The sequence below is a fragment of the Phyllobates terribilis genome, unplaced genomic scaffold (genome assembly GCF_046119375.1).
Source record: "Phyllobates terribilis strain yellow unplaced genomic scaffold, ASM4611937v1 Scaffold_11__3_contigs__length_659146591, whole genome shotgun sequence".
In the NCBI taxonomy this organism is placed as follows: Eukaryota; Metazoa; Chordata; class Amphibia; order Anura; family Dendrobatidae; genus Phyllobates; species Phyllobates terribilis.
The window spans coordinates 201,194,522-201,212,219 of NW_027362771.1; the positions used below are offsets into that span (position 1 = coordinate 201,194,522).

General features: G+C 46.5%; 1 protein-coding gene across 4 annotated transcripts in view; it reads left to right on the plus strand.

The window, feature by feature from the left end:
• The window catches only part of LOC141165905 (uncharacterized), a 132,046-nt gene that overhangs the window by 41,256 nt on the left and 73,092 nt on the right, over window positions 1-17,698 (plus strand). For all 4 annotated transcript variants that reach the window (XM_073651963.1, XM_073651965.1, XM_073651962.1 and 1 more), the window contains 2 exons: window positions 909-1,551; window positions 3,897-4,039. In XM_073651963.1, coding sequence (XP_073508064.1) covers window positions 909-1,551; window positions 3,897-4,039 — 786 coding nt within the window. The remainder of the gene's footprint in view (window positions 1-908; window positions 1,552-3,896; window positions 4,040-17,698) is intronic.

The window sequence follows — 17,698 nt, forward strand, 5'->3', positions numbered from 1 at the left end:
TACAATGAAGGAAAAGAGTCCACCTCTCTGAACAGTGTCTGGGAGGCTGTAGCTGGTGCTTCCCAAAAAGTTAATCATCCACAGATTAAAAAACTGATGGACTTCATGGATGGAAGGCTAATGACTGTTATTGAGAAGAAGGGTGGCTTTATTGGTCACTGATATTTTTTTGGAAATGTCAGAAATGTATTTTTGTATGTTTTGAGTTATTTGGTTTTTATTCTCATTTTAACAAATGAAAATAAACAATTGAGATGGAAAAATTTACGTTTTTCATTTAGTTGCATCAAAAATCTGCACACTAATAGTGGCCAATAATTCTGCACACATAAGATACTCTCCTAAGGAAGACAAAATCTTAATTTTACTTTCTTAAATATTAAGGTTTCAGGATTATTAACCTTTTGGATTGACCGACTACAGTGTAGTTGTTCAATAAAATTAATATTCAAAAATACAAATTGCCTAACAATTGTACACACTGTGAAATATCTGCACATTCTGGATTTTCCAGTTAAGTGAACAGTCCTAATCAGTGACTGAAAGCCTTTCCAGTGTAAGTGTGCATACAGAAATAGCTGTCAGTCACCGAGTAGGACCGCCCACTTGACTGAAAAGCCAATAATATATAAATGTATAAAACACAAGTTATAGTTATTTTTTCCAACATAACTATATATCAGTCCTGTCAGCTTTGAATGATCTGTTTCATGCTGACTGCAGATTGGACAGCATATTCATTGTGACAGGTTTGCTTTAAAGGAATTGTCCACCTAATATAAATATAGGTTGTTATATAGTCAATCACTGATGAAACTATTTGAAATAGACTTTTATTAGCTGGGCAAGAAAATGATACAAGCTTAATTAATAAGTTTCTCAATATTGTTTTTTTTTTTTGTTCACAGTGAAATTTCTAAAAAGGATAAAAAAATTGAAGTCTTAAACAAGAAATTGCAGGAAAAGGAGAATGAACTAGAAACCATGCGCTTGAAAAGCAAATATTTAGAAGAAGAGAAGCGTCACCTTGTTCAACAAGCTGAAAGCTTATATGACAAAATGGCAGAGTTACAAAGCGAACAGGCGAAATATCTCAATGAAATTTCAGAAATTAAGTGTAAAAATACTCAAATCACTGATAAACTGCACAAATACTCACCGTTGAAAAAAGACTTATTGATAAAAATATTAAGAGAAGCCCACGAACTTAGCATCAGTAATGACAAGTTAAAAGTCCTGGCAACAAGTGGCCTGTCAGAGGTTGGCCTAAGCATGGAGCATATACGAGGCATGGTTGTGAAGTTACACAGCTCCACCAAAGAAATAGAAGAGATTCGCACTCTCTACCAACGAGAATCCATGGAAAGGAAGTTACTGTATAACCAGCTTCAAGAACTAAGAGGAAATATCCGAGTATTTTGTCGATGCAGACTAGATAACTCAAAGAAAGGACATTTAGAATTTCCGTCTGATGAAGAACTTGTAGTGAATGTCAACGGGTCTAAGAAGCGGTTCAGATACGATCAGCTGTTTCTGCCGCAGTGCACTCAGGTACAATGCATATGCTCTTTCATCCTTTTTTTTCCTGTCAGACCAGTACCAATTCAGTCTTGGCTAAGCCTCTTGAGATAGGGCAGTTGTCGAAAATACACTGCTCAAAAGTTTCTGCATTTTCGGGTGCGTCTTGCAGCATATCCCTAACAAGCAATCTGTCTCAGATTGCTTAGGTCTTTAGCTCGAGGATACCATGGCAACAACCAGATTCCTTAAAAATTACAGTAATACAATTTAGCTTGTATTATATCACGATAAGAGTCATTGATCAAACATAACAGACGTGTAAACCTATAAATAACAAAAGATAACAATAATGATGGGAGAAATATACTGGATAGCTAAATTAATTAGAAATCAGTTAGTTGCTCTATTGATTTAGAGTGTTGGTCTAAACCAAGATTTCTCAAACTCTTCCTTCTGGAGCCTGGCCCTCACCAGAGGTCCACAACATGCCAAAAGGTAGACATGTAGCATGTCAGCCACAGAGTTCCCAGTCAGCAAAGCACAGACTCCCTGCTTCTACCTGAAAGTTAACGTGTCCCTCAGCAAGCGCTTCTTTAGATATGATCAATCAGGAGGTATTTAGAGAATACAGTGGGGAAAAAAAGTATTTAGTCAGCCACCAATTGTGCAAGTTCTCCCACTTAAAAAGATGAGAGAGGCCTGTAATTGACATCATAGGTAGACCTCAATTATGAGAGACAAAATGAGAAAACAAACCCTGAAAATCACATTGTTTGATTTGGAAAGAAATTTTTTTCCAATTTTGGTGGAAAATAAGTATTTGGTCAGTTACAAACAAGCAAGATTTCTGGCTCTCACAGACCTGAAACTTTTTCTTTAAGAGGCTCCTCTGTCCTCAACTCATTACCTGTCGTACTGGCACCTATTTAAACTTGTTATCAGTATAAAAGACACCTGTCCGCAACCTCAAACAGTCACACTCCAAACTTCACTATGGTGAAGATCAAAGGGCGGTCAAAGGCCACCAGAAACAAAATTGTAGCCCTCCACCAGGCTGGGAAGACTGAGTCTGCAATAGGCAAGCTGCTTGGTGTGAAGAAATCAACTGTGTGAAGACATACAAGACCACTGATAATCTCCCTCAATCTGGGGCTCCACACAAGATCTCACCCGTGGGGTTAAAATAATCTCAAGAACGGTGAGCAAAATCCCAGAACCATACCGGGGGACCTAGTGAATGACCTGCAGAGAGCTGGGACCAACGTTACACAGGCTACCATCAGTAACACACTACGCCGTCAGGGACTCAGATCCTGCAGTTCCAGACGTGTTTCCCTGCTTAAGCCATTACATGTCTGGGCCCGTCTGAAGTTTGCTAGAAAGCATTTGGATGATTCAGAAGAGTATTGGGAGAATGTCATATGGTTAGATGAAACCAAAGTAGAACTGTTTGGTAGAAACACAACTTGGCGTGTTTGGAGTAGAAAGAATGCTGAGTTGCATCCAAAGAACACCATACCTACTGTGAAGCATTGGGGTGGCAACATCATGCTTTGGGGCGGTTTCTCTGCCAAGGGACCGGGACGACTGATCCATGTACATGAAAGAATGAATGGGGCCATGTATCATGAGATTTTGAGTGCAAACCTCCTTCCATCAGCAAGGGCATTGAAGATGAAACATGGCTGGGTCTTTCAGCATGACAATGATCCCAAGAACACCGCCAGGGCAACGAAGGAGTGGCTTCGTAAGAAGCATTTCAAGGTCCTGGAGTCTCCAGATCTAAACCCTATAGAAAACCTTTGGAGGGAGTTGAAAGTTTGTGTTGCCCAGCGACAGCCCCAAAACATCACTGCTCTAGAGGAGATCTGCATGTAGGAATGGGCCAACATACCAGCAACAGTGTGTGCCAACCTTGTGAAGACTTACAGAAAACGTTTAACCTCTGTCATTGCCAACAAAGGATATATAAGTATTGAGATGAACTTTTGTAATTGACCAAATACTTAATTTTCCACCAAAATTTAAAAAAAAATTTCTTTCCAAATCAGACGATGTGATTTTCAGGATTTGTTTTCTCATTTTGTCCCCCATAGTGGAGGTCTACCTAGGGCAAAAATGGCCAAAAATGTAATCAAAAATATTCGAAGTCCTGACACCTTTTAAGGGAATCTGAAAGGCCTACGTGTCTGTGTTCAGTAAAAGTCGCACTGGTGATCAGCCTGGGTATCATGCGATAAACATATGGTGCCCATTATTCACAAACTCTGGAATGTTTTTTTTATAAGGTATTCTCTCTGATTTGTTTTTATATGTACAGCATATTTTTATGATAAATTCTATACACATATTTTTCCTCTTAACATGTTTTGTAGGAAGATGTTTTTGAAGGAACTTTACCTATTATCAAGTCCTGTGTGGATGGATACAATGTGTGCATTCTGGCCTATGGACAGACAGGCTCAGGAAAGACCTATACCATGATGGGAACTGAGCAAAAACCAGGCGTAAACATAAGGTGACAATCATTACTGCACATATTTTATACGTATACATGTAAGCTTTGTAAGTATAATTAATGGTCACCTCCAAATAAAAGCCACATAATTTACATTTATGGTCATTTGATTTATGTAGAAACGTAGAGGATCACAGCCTGTTCCTGTAAAAGATGACAGATGTTAGAATATAAACCGAAAAAAAATGAACTGGACTATAAGTTGGTATGCCTGCAAAATAGGAGCATGTTCACACTGGCCATCAAATAGACCAAACCCAAGACAGAAACAAAATGAACAATTACCCTGCTGTAAGTAAATAAGTAAAAGCATTAGTGCATATAAATAACATTGCGTACTTCGTAAACACCGTTTTTGATCCAAAAAAGCATACAAGTCATCCCACCAACGTCAAGGTGTACCCAAGTTTGGATGATCCTAACCTATAATGTTAAAGCTTTACCATGCGTCATAGTGAAATCCTGTGTGAATACAAGTCATCCCACCAACGTCAAGGTGTACCCAAGTTTGGATGATCCTAACCTATAATGTTAAAGCTTTACCATGCGTCATAGTGAAATCCTGTGTGAATAAGGGCTGAGCAGAACCAGGTCCCAAACATGGACATACATCTAGCGAGAAGCTTTTTAAATGTAATATCGAGCTCAAAGGAAGGGAGGCCGCACCCTTAGCTGCACTCAATGCAGAAACCTAAAGCTAAACCGAAAGAAATGAACTGGAGTATAAGTTGGTATGCCTGCAAAATAGGAGCATGTTCACACTCGCCATCAAATAGACAAGACCAAGACAGAAACAAAATTAACAAATACCCTGCTGTAAGTAAATAAGTAAAACCTATAGTCCATATAAATAACACGGGGTACTTCGTAAACACCATTTTTGATTAAAAAAATCATGGAAGCCATCCCACCAACGTCAAGGTGTACCCAAGGTCGGGATGTTAGAATATACAGTTTAAGTCATAATATGTTTATGGCTGCCAGGCTTAAAAACAGATGTGTCTGGGACATGATTTTGCGGCACTTACTATTATATAGATATGAGAGGTTCTTATCCGTGTAGTGCCGGCGTCCCTGCCCTCTGCTAGGCAGGGACGCTGTTCCCCTCACCGCTCTGCTCCGTGCCCGGCGTCCCTCTCCCGCTCTGCTGGCAGCGCACGCTCCTTCCCGGCCACTGTGCTTAGGGCGCGCGCGCGCGCCCTCCCTCCCTCTTAAAGGGGCCGCGCGCGCCGTCCTAAGGAGTCCCCGGCCAATGGCCGGAGGACTTTACCATATATAAGGCACCTCCTCCAAAATGGAGGTGCCCGAGCAATGTTGTTGCACCGTTCTACTCTGCTTCAGCCCTCAGGTCCCTTGCCAGTTACCTGCCAGATTCCTGCCAGCTTGCTGTCCTAATCCTGCCTGATTTCCTGTTACCTGCCTGCCTGCCTGAGGTCCGACGGTCTGCCTTACAACTCCGGTCAGTCTGTCTAAGGACCAACTTGCCCGCTCACCTGGGAGCGCTTCTCCGCTACCTGCCTGCTTGCCTGCCCGGAGGCTCCGCTGTCACGTGCTGTGACCACCAGCTATTCCAGACTCTTGCCCGCTCACCTGGGAGCGCTTCTCCGCTACCTGCCTGCTTGCCAGCCCGGAGGCTCCGCTGTCACGTGCTGTGACCACCAGCTATTCCAGACTCTTGCCCGCTCACCTGGGAGCGCTTCTCCGCTACCTGCCTGCTTGCCAGCCCGGAGGCTCCGCTGTCACGTGCTGTGACCACCAGCTATTCCAGACTCTTGCCCGCTCACCTGGGAGCGCTTCTCCGCTACCTGCCTGCTTGCCTACCTGGAGGCTCCGCCGTCACGTGCTGTGACCACCTGCTATTCCAGAGACTCTCGCTTGCTCACCTGGGAGCACACATCCTCCATCTGCCTTGCTAGCCTACCTGGAGGTTCAGCCATCACAGGTCGTACCTACCCTTTACCTAGAGACTGCCCCGGTCACTTGCCGTGACCTCCAGCCCGTTCTTCCAGAGACTGCCCCGGTCACTTGCCGTGACCTCCAGCCCGTTCTTCCAGAGACTGCCCTGATCACTTGCCGTGACCTCCTGCCCGTACACCCAGAGACTGCCCCGGTCACCTGCTGTGACTGCCTGCCTGGTCGCCACCCGCTCCCTTACAAGGACCGCTCCCTTGTATAGTAGCCCAGAGGTTCCGCCTCCCAGACCTGTTACTGTTTGCTCGGGCCATGGAACCCGGTGGCACCCAAGCTCCCTCGCTCTCGGACCTGTGTCATGAACTGTCCCGTCAGAGGTCCCAACAGGAGTCCATCCTGGGTCACCTGCGGAATGTCAATACTCGCCTGGACACTCTGACTGCTCCACCAACAACCTCCGCCAGTGCCATGTCTCGCAATCCGGCAGCTCCGCTGTCCACTAACACCATGATATCCTACCCCGGACCTCGGCTTTCTGCACCTCCTCGCTTCGGAGGCGACTCAGCCCAGGCTCGGGGCTTCATAAATCAGTGCACCCTGCACTTTGAACTATTGTCCCACCAGTTTAACTCCGACCGAGCCAAAATTGCATTCATCATGTCCCATCTCACCGGGGAGGCCCTGGCCTGGCTAAATCCTCTATGGGAGAGAGGAGACCCCCTGGTGTCCAACTTGCCTGCTTTTCTCACGGCTTTCCGGAAAGTCTTCGACGAACCCGGACGGAAGACCTCATCCGCATCATCGTTGCTACGCCTCCGTCAGGAAAGTCTCACCGTGGGCCAATATGCCATACGGTTCCGTACCCTTGCCTCGGAGCTGGCCTGGGATAACGACGCTCTGGTTTCCGTCTTCTGGGAGGGTCTGTCCGGCCGTATTAAAGATGAACTTGCCGGTCGGGACATTCCTACCACTCTCGATGACTTAATAACTCTTGCCACCCGGATTGACCTACGGTTCCAGGAGCGTGCCAGAGAGGTCACCCGTGAGAGGAGGTTACCACGTCTAGCTCCTACTTTTCAGAAACCCGTCACTCCTTCTGTCTCTAACCAGGTACACCCTCTTGAGCCTATGCAGGTCGACCAGACCAAGATGGTCAAGACCCGTCAGGACTTACGCCGTGCCGAGGGGACCTGCTTCTACTGTGGCAGTAAGGAGCACCGGATCCGTGCCTGCCCGGAGAGGTCGGGAAACGCCTGTGTCTAGGTTCGCTCAGAGAGGTCCACCTAGACAAGAATAAATCCTCTCCATCCCTGCTGTTGTCAGTTTCAATCGTCTACGGGGAGAACCGTTATTTCGAACTAGCCCAACTGGACTCTGGAGCAGCCGGGAATCTTATTTCACAGTCCCTGGTAGAGAAATACCGCATCCCCACCAAACCTCTGGCTGTACCCTTGTCTGTTGCTGCCGTGGATGGGGGCCTCTTACCACGCCCCATCCAACTCATCACCGAATCCATTACTCTGCAGGTGGGAATGCTGCATTCTGAAAGTATCTCCTTCCATGTTCTGCCTGGACTCTCTCACGCCCTCTTGCTAGGCCTACCTTGGCTCCAGAAACATGCACCCGTTCTTGACTGGCAGACCGGAGAAGTCCTTCGCTGGGGACAGGGCTGCCATAAGACCTGTCTGGTTCCCGTTCATCCCGTCCGTCCTTCTCCTACCCCAGCTAATCTACATGGACTTCCGATTCCTTATTGGTCTTATGCTGATGTCTTTAATAAAAAGGAGGCAGAGACACTACCCCCTCATAGACCATTCGACTGCCCTATCGACCTGTTACCTGGTACTTCTCCTCCCCGTGGGCGTATTTATCCATTATCCGCTGCTGAGACCCGGTCGATGTCCGAATATATTGAGGAGAATCTGGCCAGGGGATTCATCCGGAAATCTACCTTCCCGGCGGGAGCAGGCTTCTTTTTCGTCAAAAAGAAGGACGGCTCTCTCCGTCCCTGTATAGACTATAGAGGCCTTAACCAGATCACGGTGAAGAATAAGTACCCCCTTCCGCTCATTCCGGAGTTATTTGATCGTCTGAGGGGGGCTAGAATCTTCACCAAACTGGACCTCCGTGGGGCGTACAACCTGGTTCGTATCCGTCAGGGGGATGAATGGAAGACGGCATTCAACACCCGGGACGGCCACTATGAATATCTGGTAATGCCCTTTGGCCTCTGTAACGCTCCTGCCGTCTTTCAAGAGTTGGTCAATGACATCTTCCGGGACCTTCTCTACTCCTGCGTAGTGGTGTACCTGGACGACATCTTGGTCTTCTCTCCGGATCTCCAGACTCACTGGAGGGACGTTCGTCAGGTCCTGCTCAGGCTCAGGCAGAACCATCTCTACGCTAAATATGAGAAGTGCCTCTTTGAGCAGACCTCGCTTCCGTTTCTGGGCTACATTATCTCTCAGACCGGCCTACAAATGGATCCTGAGAAACTGTCTGCCATCGAGAAATGGCCCCGACCAGAGGGGTTGAAGGCTATTCAACGGTTCCTGGGCTTCGCCAACTATTACCGCCTCTTCATACCACACTTCTCTTCCCGGACTGCCCCAATTTCCGCGCTCACCCGTAAGGGTACTAATCCCAAAGAGTGGCCGCCCGAAGCAGAGGAGGCCTTTCTTTCCCTAAAACAGGCCTTCTCTTCCGCCCCGGTGCTGCATCGCCCGGACGGCAACAAGCAGTTCTTCCTGGAAGTTGACGCCTCCTCCTCTGGAGCCGGAGCGGTACTTACTCAAAAATCATCTTCCGGGAGAATGGTAACTTGTGGCTTCTTCTCCAAACTCTTCTCCTCTTCTGAGCGCAACTATTCCATAGGAGACCGAGAGTTATTGGCCATCAAGCTGGCGTTGGAGGAGTGGCGTTACCTACTCGAGGGGGCTCTTCATCCGGTAATAATTTACACTGACCACAAGAACTTGGCTTACCTCCAGCATGCCCAGAGACTTAACCCGCGCCAAGCCCGGTGGTCCTTGTTTTTTGCTCGCTTTGATTTTGTTCTTCATTTTCGCCCGGCTGACAAAAACGTCAAAGCAGACGCCTTGTCCCGATCCTTTCTGGTGTCCGATCTCGAGGAAGAACCTAAACATATCATCGATCCCGCCAGAGTAATGCAGGTGGCTCCCGTGAGTCTAAATCGTCTCCCTCCCGGTAAGACGTTTGTTTCAGTGCCTGATCGGGAGTAGATCCTACACTGGGGCCATTCGTCTAAACTAGCTGGCCACGCCGGTCAGAAAAAGACCCTCCAGCTTATTGCCCGGCACTATTGGTGGCCTACCCTGCACAAGGACATAATAGACTTTGTTTCTGCCTGTGTGTCCTGCGCCCGCAACAAAGTCCCGAGACATCTGCCAGCCGGACGCCTCCTTCCGCTTCCTGTACCTGCTGCCCCCTGGCAGCATATAGCAATGGACTTTATAACTGATCTCCCCGTCTCTGCCGGTTGTACGGTCATTTGGGTGGTCGCTGACCGCTTTTCCAAGATGGCTCACTTTATTCCCCTGCCAGGCCTTCCGTCTGCACCCGAGCTGGCTAAAGACTTTATCCGCCACATCTTCCGTCTTCATGGCCTGCCCCTCCACATCGTGTCGGATCGTGGGGTACAGTTCACCCCACGTTTCTGGAGAGCCACTTGTAAACTACTAGACGTCACTCTGGACTTCTCTTCCGCTTACCACCCACAGTCCAATGGTCAAGTGGAGCGGATCAATCAGAACCTGACCAGTTACCTCCGGCACTTCGTTAATGCCCACCATTCTGACTGGGTGGATCTCCTACCATGGGCCGAGTTCTCTTATAATAATCACGAGAGCGAATCCTCCTCCAAATCCCCGTTTTTTGTAGTCTTTGGTCAGCATCCTCGGATTCCTTTTCCTGTCTCCACCTCTGTGGACAACCCGGCTGCGGAATCTCTCGTTAGCAAATTTTCCTCCATATGGGAGAGTACCCGGTCCGCACTCCTTCTGTCATCCGAGCGTATGAAAAGACACGCTGACAAAAAACGCCTGGATCCTCCACAATTTCGTCCAGGAGATAAAGTCTGGCTCTCATCTAAATATGTTCGACTCAAGATACCTTCTTACAAGTTAGGACCTCGGTTCATCGGTCCTCTGGAGGTCATCAGTCAGATCAACCCGGTGGCCTATAAATTGAAACTCCCGGCCAACTTACGGATCCCTAGCTCCTTCCATGTATCTCTCCTCAAACCCGTGGTGCTTAACTCTTTTTCCAAGTCTACAGGTACGCCTCCTGCTCCGGTTTCTGCTGAGGACGAGTTTGAGGTAGAGAACATTCTTGCCACCAAAAGGGTAAGAGGAAAGACCTTTTTTCTGGTAGATTGGAAGGGGTTTGGTCCTGAGGAGAGAACGTGGGAGCCCCGGGAGAACATCCATGCCCCTCTCATCCTAGCTAAATTTCTATCTGGCCTAAAAAAGGGGGGGCCTAAAGGGGGGGGTACTGTAGTGCCGGCGTCCCTGCCCTCTGCTAGGCAGGGACGCTGTTCCCCTCACCGCTCTGCTCCGTGCCCGGCGTCCCTCTCCCGCTCTGCTGGCAGCGCGCGCTCCTTCCCGGCCACTGTGCTTAGGGCGCGCGCGCGCGCCCTCCCTCCCTCTTAAAGGGGCCGCGCGCGCCGTCCTAAGGAGTCCCCGGCCAATGGCCGGAGGACTTTACCATATATAAGGCACCTCCTCCAAAATGGAGGTGCCCGAGCAATGTTGTTGCACCGTTCTACTCTGCTTCAGCCCTCAGGTCCCTTGCCAGTTACCTGCCAGTTACCTGCCAGATTCCTGCCAGCTTGCTGTCCTAATCCTGCCTGATTTCCTGTTACCTGCCTGCCTGCCTGAGGTCCGACGGTCTGCCTTACAACTCCGGTCAGTCTGTCTAAGGACCAACTTGCCCGCTCACCTGGGAGCGCTTCTCCGCTACCTGCCGGCTTGCCTGCCCGGAGGCTCCGCTGTCACGTGCTGTGACCACCAGCTATTCCAGACTCTTGCCCGCTCACCTGGGAGCGCTTCTCCGCTACCTGCCTGCTTGCCAGCCCGGAGGCTCCGCTGTCACGTGCTGTGACCACCAGCTATTCCAGACTCTTGCCCGCTCACCTGGGAGCGCTTCTCCGCTACCTGCATGCTTGCCAGCCCGGAGGCTCCGCTGTCACGTGCTGTGACCACCAGCTATTCCAGACTCTTGCCCGCTCACCTGGGAGCGCTTCTCCGCTACCTGCCTGCTTGCCTACCTGGAGGCTCCGCCGTCACGTGCTGTGACCACCTGCTATTCCAGAGACTCTCGCTTGCTCACCTGGGAGCACACATCCTCCATCTGCCTTGCTAGCCTACCTGGAGGTTCAGCCATCACAGGTCGTACCTACCCTTTACCTAGAGACTGCCCCGGTCACTTGCCGTGACCTCCAGCCCGTTCTTCCAGAGACTGCCCCGGTCACTTGCCGTGACCTCCAGCCCGTTCTTCCAGAGACTGCCCTGATCACTTGCCGTGACCTCCTGCCCGTACACCCAGAGACTGTCCCGGTCACCTGCTGTGACTGCCTGCCTGGTCGCCACCCGCTCCCTTACAAGGACCGCTCCCTTGTATAGTAGCCCAGAGGTTCCGCCTCCCAGACCCGTTACAATCCGTCTCTTGTTAATGCAGCTTTCCTCACAGACTCCATGGACAGGTCTCGTCACATACTCCTCCACCAGCAGCCGCTTTATGGACTGGAGAGCTGTGCAGGAGGAGAACCTGTCATACCTATATAATAGTAAGTGCCACAAACTTATGTCCCCAACGCATCCCCGTTAACTCATTCTGCAGGCAGTAATAGACAGTGTAAGGACGAGTCAGTGTAAGGACAGTATAAATGCGAGAAAACATTGTATTACAGTCTGACCAAAGTTAGTAAATGAGTCAGTGCTCATGTGCGAGTTTTTTCCTCAGCTCTAAGGCTATGTGCCCACGATGCAGAAATGAAGCAGAAAATTTCTGCAGCATTTCTGCATCTCCCTGGCAGAAAAAAACGCATGCAGATTGTGCATGCGTTTTTCCTGCAGAATACATGCGGATCCACATGCGTTTCCACATGCAGATTGACAAGCGCTTTCCAGGCGATAGCATCACTTGGAAAGTGCTTGACAACTAGGTCACACTATATAAATCCATGCAAACAGCATGGATTTATACAGTGTGAACCGTAAAAATTAAAACAAATAAAGCTATACTCACCCCCGAGGCCCCGGTGTGTGCTGCAGCGCTGCTTCCTCGCTGGTTCCTGGCTGCCGGCATATCGCGAGACAGAGCGGTGAAGGGCCTGCGGTCACATGACTGTGACGTCACCGCAGGTCCTCAAGCGATGCCGGCATTCAGAGAGAAGCCGCCGGACAGGTGAATATAAACTTTATTTGTTATTTTATTCTTTTTTTACAGGTACAATGGTACCCAGGTCTGGATGAGAGTCTTCTCTCCTCCAGAACTGGGTACCATCCGCACATAGAGACGCATAGAAGCCGCTTGTACAAATGTAGAGTCGCGGTTTCTATGCGTTTCAATGCAAGTCAATGGCGGGAGTTCCTCTGCGCTTCCGCAAAATTAAATGACATGCTGCGGATTTTTGTACGCAGCATAAACGCTGCGGAAAAATCCGCAGCATGTGCATAGAACATGCGGAATCCCCTTGGGGACCATGGGGTGCGGATTACCTAGAGTTTCACAAGCGTTTATGCTGCGGAAATTCCGCAGCATAAACGCTTGAAAAACGCTACGTGGGCACCCAGCCTAATTAGACTGAATAAAAAATTGCAGCATGCTGAGATTTACTGTGTATATCGGATGGGACTTGCCAATGCAAGTCTATGGGTGTGAGAAAAAAAATCGGACAGCACATGGACCATGCGTATGCCACCCAATTTTTATGTACAAATCTCAAAGGACACCCAAAATTTCATCTGCCAAGTACAATAAATTTACAGCCAGAACTGTCAGAATAGAGAGAATAGATATGTAGAATAAATAGATAGAGAAGAGATACGTACATACATAGGTAGATAGAATAGCTAGTTGTCCAGTAGATACAGTATATAATGTCACAAGCCCCCTACATATAATAAACTTGCACCCTTTAGTGCCTTTCATGTGGCACTAATGGGTATTTTGCCTTATTTACCCTATTAAATAAATAAATAATAAAGTACGTGGGGTCCCCCCTGTTTTTGATAACCAGAAAATGTAAAGCAGATACTTGTGGGCTTATGGGGGCTGGGAAGGTCTCTGGTTATTGGACCCTTCCCAGCCTAAAAATAGAAGCCCACAGCGACTCCAGAATTGGCACATCACATGAGATGCGCCAATTCTAGCGCTTTGCCGGTCTGTTCCCGATTGCACTGGTGCGGTGGCAATCTGGGGTTGGTGACAGCTGTAATTTCTCAAAATCACAGCTGCCATCAAGCCCTGCTGTTAGTAATGGAGAGGTGTCTATCAGACTCCCCCATTACTAACCAGTAATCAAAAATAAAATCACACACAGAAAAAAAAAAATTATTTGAATAAAGACTTCCCCACACTATCCCTCATTCACAAATTTATTGAAAAAAATAAAAAAATCACACGCAGGTCCACCGTAATCCACCGAATCCGATGTAGTCCAGAAATGGATACCTGACAAACATAAAAAGACAGAAATAAAAACAAGAGACAGTCCCTTACTAATTTATTACTAAAAATTTTCCCACGAAGCTCCGATGTCGTCCACATTCCCCAAATCTGGCTCCGGCGACTTTGAATAGCCGTAAAGTGACCGCTATTCACAGGTGCCAGGTACTGACGACAACACTCATCAGAGCCGCCGGGTCTCCTCGCTGACTGCAGTGGGAGCCAGCGACGTTGAAGAGCATTGTTGTCACTACTACAATGACGCCATGATCACATTTCATCCTGCTATCACATGACGACAGGGGCGCCAATGGGTTGTCATAACAGCCAAGGGTCTGCTGAAGACCCCTGTGCCTGTCATTACGATCCTCCTGTGTACGCCGGCTCGTGCAGCACTACTATGTATAGTACAGGCGACCGGAGGATCGCAGCTTCAAGTCTCCTAAGGGGACTATTAAATAGAGTTAAAAAAAAAAGTTTTAAATAATACTAAAAAAAAACCCCACAAAAGTTCAAATCACCCATTTTTGCCCCATTGAAAAGAAAACCATAATAAAAAAATACACATATTTGGTATTGCTGCATTCAGAAATGTCTGATCTATCAAAATATAAAATAAATTAATCCAATTGGTAAACAGCATAATGAGGAAAAAAATTAGAAGCGCCAACATTATGTTATTTTGGACGCTGCAACATTGCAATAAAACACCATAAGAGGTGATCAAAATATTGTATGTGCCACAAAATGATATCAATAAAAACGTGATCTCAAAGTGCAAAAAATGAGCCCTCACGCAGCCCCAGATCACGAAAAATCGAAAAGCTACGAGTCTTGGAAAATAGTGACAGAACCAAAACACTTTTTTCATGCAAATTTCCAAATTTTTTTCCTCACTTGAAAAAAAAAACTAAACAAAACAATACATGTTTGGTATCTGCATACTCGTAATGACCTGGAGAATCATATTGCCAGGTCAATTTTACCGTATAGTGAACATGGTAGATAAAAAACTCAAAAAACAATTGTGTAATTGCACTTTTTTTTGCAATTTGACCACGCTTGGAATTTTTTTCCTGTTTTCCAGTACACTAGATGGTATTATCAATAGTGTCATTCAAAACTACAACTTGTCCTGCAAAAAACAAGTGCTCATATGGCTATGAAACAAAAGAGGAAAAAAGTCAGCTCAACTTACTCAGACATCAGGTGCACGGAACAGCTGGCAGTGCCCCGGGAGATTAGCCGGAAAAAACAAGGAGTGATCCAGCATCCAGAAAGTCTTTAAAATCAATAATCCTTTATTGGAAAAGTATTTTAAAATTCATATGCAGAAAAGTCACAGACCTTATGGTCCTTAATCATTGTAGGAGTGTCTTGTCCAAACTCACTAAATATCTCTGAGTTTGGACAAGACACTCATACAATGATTAAGGACCATAAGGTCTGAAACGCGTCTGTACATCACCTCCTCCCGAGGGGGCTGTGACTTTTCTGCATATGAATTTTCAAATACTTTTCCAATAAAGGATTATTGATTTTAAAGATGACTTTCTGGATGCTGGATCACTCCTTGTATTTTCCTCATATGGCTATGTTGACAGAAAAATAAAAAAGTTATGGCTCTTGGAATAAGGGGAGGAAAAAAACGGAAAAAAAAAAAAAAAACAACAAACCTGAAAATAGGTCGTGGGTGAAGGGGTTAAGGGACTAGTAAACCTGCTGCCAGGTAGACAAGCATATTCATGAGCTCTGTATAACCCCGCCCCCACCACGGATTGGCAGCTTTCTGCTTATACACAGTGTGCATTCAGAGAACTGCTAGATCTGCAGCAGAGAAAACTGTGATTTAAAAAAATGTATATAAAAAACAGCCAATTAAGTGATACATCTCTGGAATCAGGGTCTCTGCCCCTACCTCATGCTGTTCTCAGATCGGGAAGAAAGAAACTGATGACATTTTCCCTTTAAAAGATTGTCCAAACTTAGAGAAAGTCTGCCATCTTCCGGCCACTTCTGACCTCAGATTATATGTGGTACTGCAGACAAGTTCTATTCCCTTAGCGCCAACTCAAGGACAGCTGCGGTGTTATTTTTGGAGGCAGACAGCTTTATTTGTCCAGTCCTGGATAGATATAGGACAGAAATTTCCACTGTATAGTCCCAAGAGCTAGACTTCTCAGTGATCCTATGCAGAGTGGTCCTTGTATGCAGATATTCCTGACTAATTCTCTTAAGAATGCTGTAAGTCCTACATCCATGCCTCAAGCCCAGCACCGCAGATCGCATGCAGCTAGATACATCATTTTAGACACTCAATAACAATTTAGATCCTCTACAATAGAGAACCAGTATATTAAAAGTGCCGTAGGATTCATTATCGCTGCTGTTGCCAAGAACGCCATCTGCTAATTTATTCCCAGTAGTGTGTTTTGTGCGGTATCACAAGCTCCTTATACTGCAATTGTTATTCAGGGATACGGCTACACACAGAACAGAATAAAAACAAAAGCTTTAACATGCTAATGCACACGGATATTCTTTATAGAGTGCCATTAATTACGCATTTAGAGGAAAGCTAAGCCACACTTCACAGCAGAAGGCATTTTATTGAAGGTCAATGCTGGTTTCCTCAATATTTATTATATGCTGGGAAAAAATGTCACAAACTATATATTAGCAGGTGTTGTTGTAGCTTGTTGAAACAGTCACAATTCATTTCATTGTAGCAATCTGTAACCATCTTCAAAGGAAACTATAGCTGCTGTGGGATAGAGACAGGACAATGGTTGGGGAATGAGATATTTCCTTAAAAGAGTGGTTTCAAGATTAAAAGTTATCCCCTATCCAGAATTTACCAAAACTATACTTTGCTAGTGATATCCAGATTTTCCTGGATTCCTTATATCTCACCCAACTTTTCATGCAGGACATATACCGTCCTGAAGCGTAGTACTCATATGAGAAGAATCTTAGAGGTGTGTTCTCAAATTTGAAAATTATCTCCTATCCACGATCGCTTGGGGTCCGTCAGCCGTGGTCTCTGCCGATCCTGAGAACCAGGCTCTGCAGAGCCCTGGCTGAGTGGACCATAGGTTGATCGTGCAAACTACTGCTCCATTCATTCTTAATGGGAGCACTGGCTGCGCCACTCTCGGCTGATCTTCGGTGCTCATATTAGAATGAATGGAGAGGCAGTCCGCATGAACAACATCCACTCCATACAACCAGGGCTCTTCAGGGACCAAGTTCTCAGGATCAGTGGGGGCCACAGCAGTTCAATCCCCAGTGCTCAAAAAGTTATCCCATATCTTTTAGATAGGAGATAACTTTCAAACTTGAGAACACCCTTTTAAAACTCTTCTCGTATGAGTACTAGGCTCCAGGAAGGTGTACGTCATCCATGAAAAGTTGGGTGAGATATAAGGAATCCAAGAAAATTTGGATATCACTAGCAAAGTATGGTTTTCTAAGGCTTTTGGTAATTCCTGCTTTCTGGCCTGGATTTTTATGGAATGATGGGCAAGTTTGGTAGCGGGCCTGTCATTCCTTCCTGTCTTAGTTTTCTCTGTAGCTCTAAGTCAGTTAAGGAGTTGGGCTGATTCACTATTGGGTTTAGAAAGGTGTGCAGTGTACTAGAAACAAAACCAAAGTGACAAGAGGAGTCTGTCCAAGAGACTCTGTTACTGAGGACTGTGAGGCCATGCTCACAAAATGCGTTTGCAATAAGTTTTTTTGGCCCAATTTTCTGAAAATCATGGCAAAATTATGCAAATTGACCCCAATTTTGGAAAATCAAGGCAAGTACTGTATCACAGTGAACATATCCTTAGTCTCAAGTTGTCAGTGTGATGTAATACCCACTAAAAGAACAAAAATGTAGTAGTAGGCCACTTAGTCAGGGAAGCTGAGCAGGGTTCATTTGTGTTTTACGCCTGGATGTAAAGGGTTCACATTTATTTTGTGAATCAGCAATAAAGAAGAGGAGAAGCTCTGTTTAAACAGAACTCCTGTGCCGCTGTCTCTGACTGCTTTGATCACATTTTTGCTTGCCGCTAC